General features: G+C 42.9%; 1 protein-coding gene across 1 annotated transcript in view; it reads right to left on the reverse strand.

Annotated features, from left to right (window-relative positions):
* Positions 1 to 10,000, reverse strand: part of LOC143301072 (prostaglandin reductase-3-like) — a 48,119-nt gene that overhangs the window by 36,137 nt on the left and 1,982 nt on the right. Inside the window, exons 2-4 of the mRNA XM_076615078.1 lie at positions 9,600 to 9,760; positions 3,945 to 4,032; positions 525 to 620 (exon numbers count right to left, since the gene is read on the reverse strand). Coding sequence (XP_076471193.1) covers positions 525 to 620; positions 3,945 to 4,032; positions 9,600 to 9,733 — 318 coding nt within the window. The 5' untranslated portion in view covers positions 9,734 to 9,760. The remainder of the gene's footprint in view (positions 1 to 524; positions 621 to 3,944; positions 4,033 to 9,599; positions 9,761 to 10,000) is intronic.

Here is a 10,000-nt window from a genome sequence, read left to right on the forward strand (position 1 = left end):
CTGCTGTTGGCTACACATACACTAAAAAAACACATACACACATACTGACCCAGTATGGAGGCCAGACTTCATATTTCAAATTGACGGGCGCAATAGCCGAGTGGTTAAAGCGTTGGACTTTCAATCTGAGGGTACTGGGTTCGAATCATGGTGACGGTGCCTGGTGGGTAAAGGGTGGAGATTTTTACGATCTCCCAGGTCAACATATGTGTAGACCTGCCAGTGACTGAACCCCCTTCGTGTGTATATGCAAGCAGAAGATCAAATACATACGTTAAAGATTCTGTAATCCATGTCTACGTTCGGTGGGTTATGGAAACAAGAACATACCCAGCATGCACGCCCCCAAAAGCGGAGTATGGCTGCCCATATGGCGGGGTAGAAACGGTCATACACGTAAAAACCCACTCGCGTGTATACAAGTGAACGTGGGAGTTGCAGCCCACGAATGGCCAAAAAAAAAAAAAAAAAAGGAAAAAAAAAAATTCAAATGCACCGCCAGTTCAAACGGTGACCACTGTTACCTTGTACTCAGAGAAGGCACCCATGCAGAGGTACACGACGGGCTGACCCACTTTGAAGCTGGTGTCCTGTCCCACCGCTGTGATGTTCCCCAGTCCCTGTGACACACCCCATCCATCACAGTCACTAGGCGAAGGCGCACACACAATGCTATCGATGCTTACATAGGACCCGCCTTCAGTCAGAGACCAAGCTCTAAGCGCTTTACAAAGTCATTTGCACAACAGGCTGCCTACCTGGGTAGAGCTGACTGTCAGCTGCCTTCAGTAGCTCATCATTCATTTCCTGTGTCATTCAGTCAGGCTTCAATCACGCGCACACATACACACATATATATATATATATCTTAAAGTGGATTTTTTTTTCAGAATTTTGCCAAGGACAACTCTTTTGTTGCTGTGGGTTCTTTAACGTGTGCTAAGTGTATGCTGCACACAGGACTTTGGTTTATTGTCTCGTTCAAATGACTAGCATCCAGACCACCACTCATGGTCTAGTGGAGGGTGAGAATTACTGGGGTTTGATCCACTGGGGTCAGATTATCTTGGTTCCTGGGCCGACACATCACCATTAAACCACAATTTCAGATATGAAATCGATGCTTCTGAAAGTAAACATGTGTCAGGTGGGTGTGGTTGGAGCACTGGATTATCACCCAGGTTTGACCCCCAGTATCAGCAGATCTGGTGGGTCATGGGAGGATACTTTTCCCATCTCCAAGGTCAACACAGGTGCAGACCTGATAGTGTCAGAACCTCCTTCACGTGTATACACATGCAGAAGATCAAATATGCATTTTAATTACCCTGTAATCCATGTCAGCATTTGGTGGGTTACTGAAACAAAGAGCTTACCCAGCATGCACACCCCTGAAAACAGAGTATGGCTGCCTCCAAGGCAGGGTAAAAATGGTAAAATACACATGAAAGCCGACTCATACCTGTGAGCAAACATGAGATTTGCAGCCCATGAATGCAGAAGGAGAAAAAGAACATGTATCACTGTTTCCTACTATCTATCTATGTATCTCCATAACTATCTATGTATCTCCATAACAATCTATCTATGTATCTCCATAAATTTAACAAAGACAGACCTGAACAATAAGACTTAGTATAAAATAGAAAAACAAAGACTGTTTCCTACTATCTATGTATGTATCTCCATAAATTTAACAAAGACAGACCTGAACAATAAGTATAATTTCAAAATGTAATGTTTAAGACTTAGTATGAAATAGAAAAACAAAGACTGTTTCCTACTATCTATCTATGTATCTCCATAAATTTAACAAAGACAGACCTGAACAATAAGACCCAGTATAAAATAGAAAAACAAAGACTGTTTCCTACTATCTGTCTATGTATCTCCATAAATTTAACAAAGACAGACCTGAACAATAAGACCCAGTATAAAATAGAAAAACAAAGACTGTTTCCTACTATCTGTCTATGTATCTACATCAATTTTACAAAGACAGACCTGAACAATAAGACTTAGTATAAAATAGACAAGAGAGGCAAGGCCTTCAAGACTCACTTGTGATACACTTTTTAAAAAAATCCAAGCTTTTTATGTATTGAGTATAATTTCAAAATGTAATGTTTAAGATGAGAAAGATCAGTTTAAAGCAAATTAAGTCCCCTAGCATTAATTACAGAGTAATTTCCATTTTTTACTCTCTGCACCAAAACGTTTGCAAAATAAATAAAACTTCCATGCTTAGCAAAAGAGGTTCCTGTTTGAACAAAAAATGATAATAATGACTGCTCTTGTTGCTGGGTCAGAATATCAGATCAAAGTGCCAAGTTTTGAGAATACAAAAAATATAAATATAACAGTAAATGCAGTTTGCATATAATTAGGCTTCTTTTTTTTCTTCTTTTTTTTGTGCCCATCTCAGAGGTGCAATATTGTTTTAAACAAGATGACTGGAAAGAACTGAATTTTTCCTATTTTTATGCCTAATTTGGTGTCAACTGACAAAGTATTTGCAGAGAAAATGTCAATGTTAAAGTTTACCATGGACACACAGACACACAGACACACACACAAAGACAACCGAACACTGGGTTAAAACATAGACTCACTTTGTTTACACAAGTGAGTCAAAAAACAAATATTTCAATGGTCAAAACAGTCTGAATTCCATAGAAAATGGAATCCAAACCAAAAACTTGTTTGACACGACTGGTGAATTTTCCCCTTTTTTTCTGCATTCTTTGTACCTAGTTACCTAAAGCCAAGGGAATGCTGCTTCACCTGCACTTCAGTCTACCTGAGCTTACATGTGCGACACTCCTGCGACCAGCACTGTTCATAATGAATGTGTACCGAAGATTCACATCAGCCCGTGTGAGACTTACTCTGGCGACTTATCGCTTGCCTGTGTATTTTCTTTTCTCCTCACCTTGTGTGTGCATGAACCCTTTCACTTCCCTTGTGTGTGCGTTAACCCTTTCACTCCCCTTGTGTGTGCATTAACCCTTTCACTTCCCTTGTGTGTGCGTTAACCCTTTCACTCCCCTTGTGTGTGCATTAACCCTTTCACTCCCCTTGTGTGTGCATTAACCCTTTCACTCCCCTTGTGTGTGCATTAACCCTTTCACTTCCCTTGTGTGTGCGTTAACCCTTTCACTTCCCTTGTGTGTGCATTAACCCTTTCACTTCCCTTGTGTGTGCATTAACCCTTTCACTTCCCATGTGTGTGCGTTAACCCTTTCACTTCCCTTGTGTGTGCATTAACCCTTTCACTTCCCTTGTGTGTGCATGAACCCTTTCACTTCCCATGTGTGTGCATTAACCCTTTCACTTCCCTTGTGTGTGCATGAACCCTTTCACTTCCCTTGTGTGTACATGAACCCTTTCACTTCCCTTGTGTGTGCATTAACCCTTTCACTTCCCTTGTGTGTGCATTAACCCTTTCACTTCCCTAACTACTTGAGATTTGGGGCTGGGCAAGTTCCATAATATCTAGATAAAAGTTTCAGGTCCTCAAGGCCTGACTGAGCGCGCTGGGTTACACTGCTGGTCAGGCATCTGCTTAACAGATGTGGTGGCGCAGTGTGTATGGATTTGTCCGAACACTGTGATGCCTCCTTGGGGTAACTGAACAGCAACCAAACTGTCTGCTGCTGTCAAAAAGGGGGCACAAAAACAAAGAGTGAAATTCATCAGCAATGTCATTTGTGACCCCCAAAAACGGAGTGTGGCTGCCTACATGGCGGGGTAAAAACGGTCATACACGTAAATCCCACTCGTGTGCATACGAGTGAACATGGGAGTTGCAGCCCACGAACAAAGAAGAAGAAGAAGAAGATTTGTGGATTTTTTTTTTTTTTTTTTTTTCTTTCCAAATTTGTTCATTTCAACAATACAATTACCAACTCGAACAATACAAGGATACATAAGTTGACACACACCTCAAAACCTGCATCGAAAGGTGGACGAGTGGACGCATCATAGCGACCAGAAGTGAAATTGACGTCCGAGGCATTGATGCCGACATACCTGTTCAATGCAAACAAATGCACACACAAACACACACACACACATATTCACACAGATACGTGCAAGCAAGCACACACACACACACACACACACACACACACACACAACACACACACAGGAACACAACAATGAATTTAGATAGTGCCTCAACTGCAACTGCGCATCATAAAGTCTGTCTCTGTGTGTGTTTCTCTCCCGTAGCATTCCCATGAGGTAACCCACCTCCCACGCCTTCCTTCTCTCTCTACACACACACTTGTACACATGCAAATAAACTTGCATGTACATGCCAACAATCACATACACAAACATGCACTTGGTGATAGAGTACATAAACAGAACACAAACTCATGCATACAGAGCATACATATGCACACATATGCACACACATGCATACACACACAAACAGATCAACACACAAACACATACACATGCACTCACACAAATTGTTGGGTGGCAAATGGTAACCCTTACCCCGGCAGGGGATGGGAGGTGGGGTGGGGGGGGGGGGTTCATAGTGATTTTCATGTGTATTTTTTATGTTAGAAATCATAATTTACCTGTCTGCTAAGTTTGAATTACTGTATAAATGCAGGAGGAGGTTAAATATAGGCCATTTTTCCTTCTTTGGGCCCGATAAATAACGTTTCGGGGTATACGTGCTTGAAACGGCACTGTATCCACATTATTTCACCACACAGTTAATTTCCTTGTGTCTGCAGAAAGAAATTAGAATGAGCTATTCCACGAATGACATTAAAATTGGATTAGTGCCGTAACAGCTTGTCACATGATCAGATACTTCCGCTGTACTGAAAATGCTCAAAAGCCTGCCCCCCAGCAATGGCATCTGTTTTGACTGAATATCAAAAGGCTCCTGGTTCTGCAAAGGACTCTATGGAATGTGTTCTAACTGGAAAGAAAAATGCCCCTGAAAAAACAACGACACATAATCACTGCCTGTTTCACAAGACACGTGTTATGCTTATTATTATTATTATTTTTTTTTTGGCTTTGTTATTTTTACTTTATTTATTTTATTTTATTTTTATCATTATTTATTCTTATTTTATTTATTTATTTATATTGTTTTATTGATTTTTTTTTCTCAAGGCCTGACTTAGCGCAATGGGTTACACTGCTGGTCAGGCATCTGCTTAGAAGATGTGGTGTAGCGTATATGGATTTGACCAAACGCAGTGACGGGCGCCATAGCCGAATGGTTAAAGCATTGGACTTTCGATCTGAGGGTCCCGGGTTCGAATCACGGTGACGGTGCCTGGTGGGTAAAGGGTGGAGATTTTTACGATCTCCCAGGTCAACATATGTGCAGACCTGCCAGTGCCTGAACCCCCTTCGTGTGTATACGCAAACATAAGATCAAATACGCACGTTAAAGATCCTGTAATCCATGTCAGCGTTCGGTGGGTTATGGAAACAAGAACATACCCAGCATGCACACCCCCGAAAGCAGAGTATGGCTGCCTACATGGCGGGGTAAAAACGGTCATACACGTAAAAAGCCCACTCGCGTATATACGAGTGAACGTGGGAGTTGAAGCCCACGAACGCAGAAGAAGAAGAAGAAGAAGACCGAACGCAGTGACGCCTCCTTGAGCTACTGATACTGATACGCTTTCACAAGTGGAAAGTGGAGATACCAAAGTACATCGCTCTTGACACTGCAATCCGCCATCTTTCAGGAAGTGCTGAACTTGTCAGCATACCGGCATATTTTGAATCACTCTGGCCACTGAATGTCAGAGTCTGAAATCGTTTTTACCAAACTTCTCGGAAAATTCTTTTGAATGTATTTTTGACAATTTCAAGATGTTATCTGTTATTGCAGAAGGTTTGCTGCATAGTCCAATTGGACATTTGTTATAGTTGTTACAATTGTTTGATGTTAGTGTTTCCTTCTATATTGTGCCTATGTCTCCCCTTTTAATGTTTTATTTTTTCCAGTGCTCTGTATCTTTCCCCACCACACACACACACATGCGCACACATGCGCACACACACATACACACACACACCATTCTTCACCCTCTGCCCAATACCATTCCCACCACCATGCCCCACCCTCCACCCCTCCCTTTTTTTCTTTTTTTTCACCCGTCTAATATCACCTAAAGTGGAAGACGTTAAACTGAAGACTACTACTACTACTACTCTGGCCACTGCATGTCTCACAGTTGTGTCCTTAAAGTTGAAACTGCAGTCTGCTACAATGGACTTCAAAGTAACAGTTTGCTGCCAGAAACCATATCTCCTGATAGCGTGAATTCCTCACTCCTGTGGAGGCAATAATGATTTACAGGAGTTAGGATTAGGATCTGGCAAAAAACATTCAATATGATATGGAATGCCAATCAAAACGTAGCAAGAAACTCTGAAAACCAGGCCCAGACACCGGTACTCAGCGACGCATATCCTTCATTGACACAACCACCTAGCCTTCAGTATTAGTCCCCAGAGCTCCTGCCATGTTTCACAAACGACAAGGAAGAGCCCGTACTAAAAATAACTGATATGTCCCCATTCAACTCACTACAGCTGGTGCAACTATTACCACATTCATGCAGGTTCTGAACAGATACACATCTTCTGTGAGCACCCCATTACAGATTGCCAGGTTGGGTGTCACTGGCTGGAACTTCTTCTTCTTCTGTGTTCACTCGTATGCACACGAGTGGGCTTTTTACGTGTATGACCGTTTTTACCCCGCCATGTCGGCAGCCATACTCCGTTTTCGGGGGTGTGCATGCTGGGTATGTTCTTGTTTCCATAACCCACCGAACGCTGACATGGATTACAGGATCTTTAACGTGCGTATTTGATCTTCTGCATGCATATACACACGAAGGGGGTTCAGGCACTAGCAGGTCTGCACATATGTTGACCTGGGAGATCGTAAAAATCTCCACCCTTTACCCAACAGGCGCCATCACCGTGATTCAAACCCGGGACCCTCAGATTGACAGTCCAACGCTTTAACCACTCAGCTATTGCGTCCGTCACTGACTGGAGCGAATCTGGTCAATGTGCAGCAGCAGTCATCAGTTGACTGTGCCTAACCTGTTCTGCAACATGTTCTGCAGGTGTCACTGACTGGAACGAATCTGGTCAATGTGCAGCAGCAGTCACCAGTTGACTGTGCCTAACCTGTTCTGCAACATGTTCTACAGGTGTCACTGGCAGGAACGAATCTGGCTTCTACAGGTGTCACTGGCAGGAACGAATCTGGCCAATGTGCAGCAGCAGTCATCATCTGACTGTGCCTTACGTGTTCTGCAACATGTTCTACAGGTGTCACTGGCTGGAACGAATCTGGCCAATGTGCAGCAGCAGTCATCAGTTGACTGTGCCTAACCTGTTCTGCAACATGTTCTGCAGGTGTCACTGGCTGGAACGAATCTGGCCAATGTGCAGCAGCAGTCACCAGTTGACTGTGCCTAACCTGTTCTGCAACATGTTCTGCAGGTGTCACTGGCTGGAACGAATCTGGCCAATGTGCAGCAGCAGTCATCAGTTGACTGTGCCTTACCTGTTCTGCAACATGTTCTACAGGTGTCACTGGCTGGAATGAATCTGGCCAATGTGCAGCAGCAGTCATCAGTTGACTGTGCCTTACCTGTTCTGCAACATGTTCTACAGGTGTCACTGGCTGGAATGAATCTGGCCAATGTGCAGCAGCAGTCATCAGTTGACTGTGCCTAACCTGTTCTGCAACATGTTCTGCAGGTGTCACTGACTGGAACGAATCTGGTCAATGTGCAGCAGCAGTCACCAGTTGACTGTGCCTAACCTGTTCTGCAACATGTTCTACAGGTGTCACTGGCTGGAACGAATCTGGCCAATGTGCAGCAGCAGTCACCAGTTGACTGTGCCTAACCTGTTCTGCAACATGTTCTGCAGGTGTCACTGAACCACTGGGTCAGGAGTATGCCTTTGTCACATTTGTCTTTGCAGTTGCAAAGAAAGCATTGATGGCCATTTGGCAAAATGAACAGTCCCAGAAGAATGCAGTGTGTCTTGGTGCGTTTCACTTCACTTGTTCTCTTGGTACTCTGGGAAAACTCAAGAGAGGTACAGGCTTTACAGACATCATCGTTCGGTTGGGCATCTGCCCCAGGGTCTCCACTGAGGCCTTTGTGACCGGGAAACAATGGCCATGCCATCCGAGAACACCTCAGTGTTGGAAGCTCTGGGTATACGTTATCTGTGACAGTTTCTCAAAGACTAACCACATGCAAAGGAACTCTCCGAGGATGCAAATGGGCATCTTAAAGTCCCCCAAAACTGAGAAAAAACAACAACAAAAATATATCATTAATGTATGTGAAGTACAAGAAAGAGGTTCTTGTGGCAAAAAATGAAGACTGCACAGTCTGGTAGTGCACATGAACAACTCAGTGATATCTTCTGTAATTTGAAAGGAATTATTAGAGTTTGTTATGCAATGAGCTCTAAACTGTCTGCTATTTGTGCTGGTCACACCTTTCGTAACTGCCACAGAGGGGAGTTGATGGGCTTCTTTTTTATTTCAACATTGTCTGGATTCTTAAACCGCAACTGACGTTAAGTGACACAGGTAATTATGGACAGGTAATTGTGGACAGAAAAACTGTCCAAACTGTGAAAAATCCCCCTGATGATGTAAGTGGGATGTATGGATGCAAAAACCATTAATGATGATGTTTTTTTTACGAAACAAAACATTGTAAATTGCAGCGATGTGATACTTGAAATTGCGGAGTTTGGGTCAGTAATAGAACGCCTGTATTGCTCAGGTACATTTTAGCAGGTCTTTCTTGATAGTAGAAGGCTGAGTGGTATAATATGAAACTCTACTAATCTTATCTTTGACAAATTGGACACTTCACTAACAACAACATACCATTTATATTGATGACACACTTTCGCAACAATACAAAAACAGTGCCTTTTTTAACCATACCCTGGCATATTCATACCGTAATTCATTTTTGGCAGACAGGTATATTTAGATGGCAAACTGATCAAACTTTTGGGAAATCAAAATGAAAAATCACACCCCCCACTCCCCTCCCCCCCCCTCAACCCCCACACTCCCCACTGGGGTAAGGGGTGGTTATGGTCACCCGAAGGTCTAAAATACACACAAACACCAAGGCACTCACACAAATACAAGAATGCATGCATACACACAACACATGCACACACAGCACAAACGCAAATTCATATATGCATGCAAACATGGTAACAAAATGTACTCACTTGCACACATTCTTGCACATACATAGAGAGACAAAAACAAATTCACACACACACACACACACATTCTTTCTCTCCCACTTACACACAATATATATATGCATACATATCAACATCTTCACGATTCCCAGTTTACAAAAACACCACACATAAGAACACACACACACACACACACATACACACACACATTCATTTATATATAATTACACACACACACACACACACACACACATATATATATATATATATATATATATATATATATATATATATATATATGAATACACAACACCTTGACAATTCCCACTTACTTGTTGCGAACCAGCACCTCCCCTGGCCCTGGCTGTGGAACAGGTGCATCGATCAACTTGGTCACCTTGGAGAAGTTGGACCCTAGCTGGGTCACGATGATCTTGCCCATCGTCTTGGGGAGCTGTGAGGCCATGGTGGTCTGCTCTGTGATTCACACTACCTGTGACAATCAACGGCAACTGATGGACACTCAACAGGTTTTGTAATGGGTATTGTGCATGTGTGAATGCACAAACGCGCATGCACCACATCATATAGCGATATACACACATTACACACATGCAACATGCCATTCTTATGCTCAGTGGAACACAATGCACACACACTTCCCTGCACACACAACATATCCAAACACTTGTACTTTTCGTGGTGGTGTGTTTGTGTATGTGTGCAAACAGGT

The sequence above is a fragment of the Babylonia areolata genome, chromosome 27 (assembly GCF_041734735.1).
Source record: "Babylonia areolata isolate BAREFJ2019XMU chromosome 27, ASM4173473v1, whole genome shotgun sequence".
In the NCBI taxonomy this organism is placed as follows: Eukaryota; Metazoa; Mollusca; class Gastropoda; order Neogastropoda; family Buccinidae; genus Babylonia; species Babylonia areolata.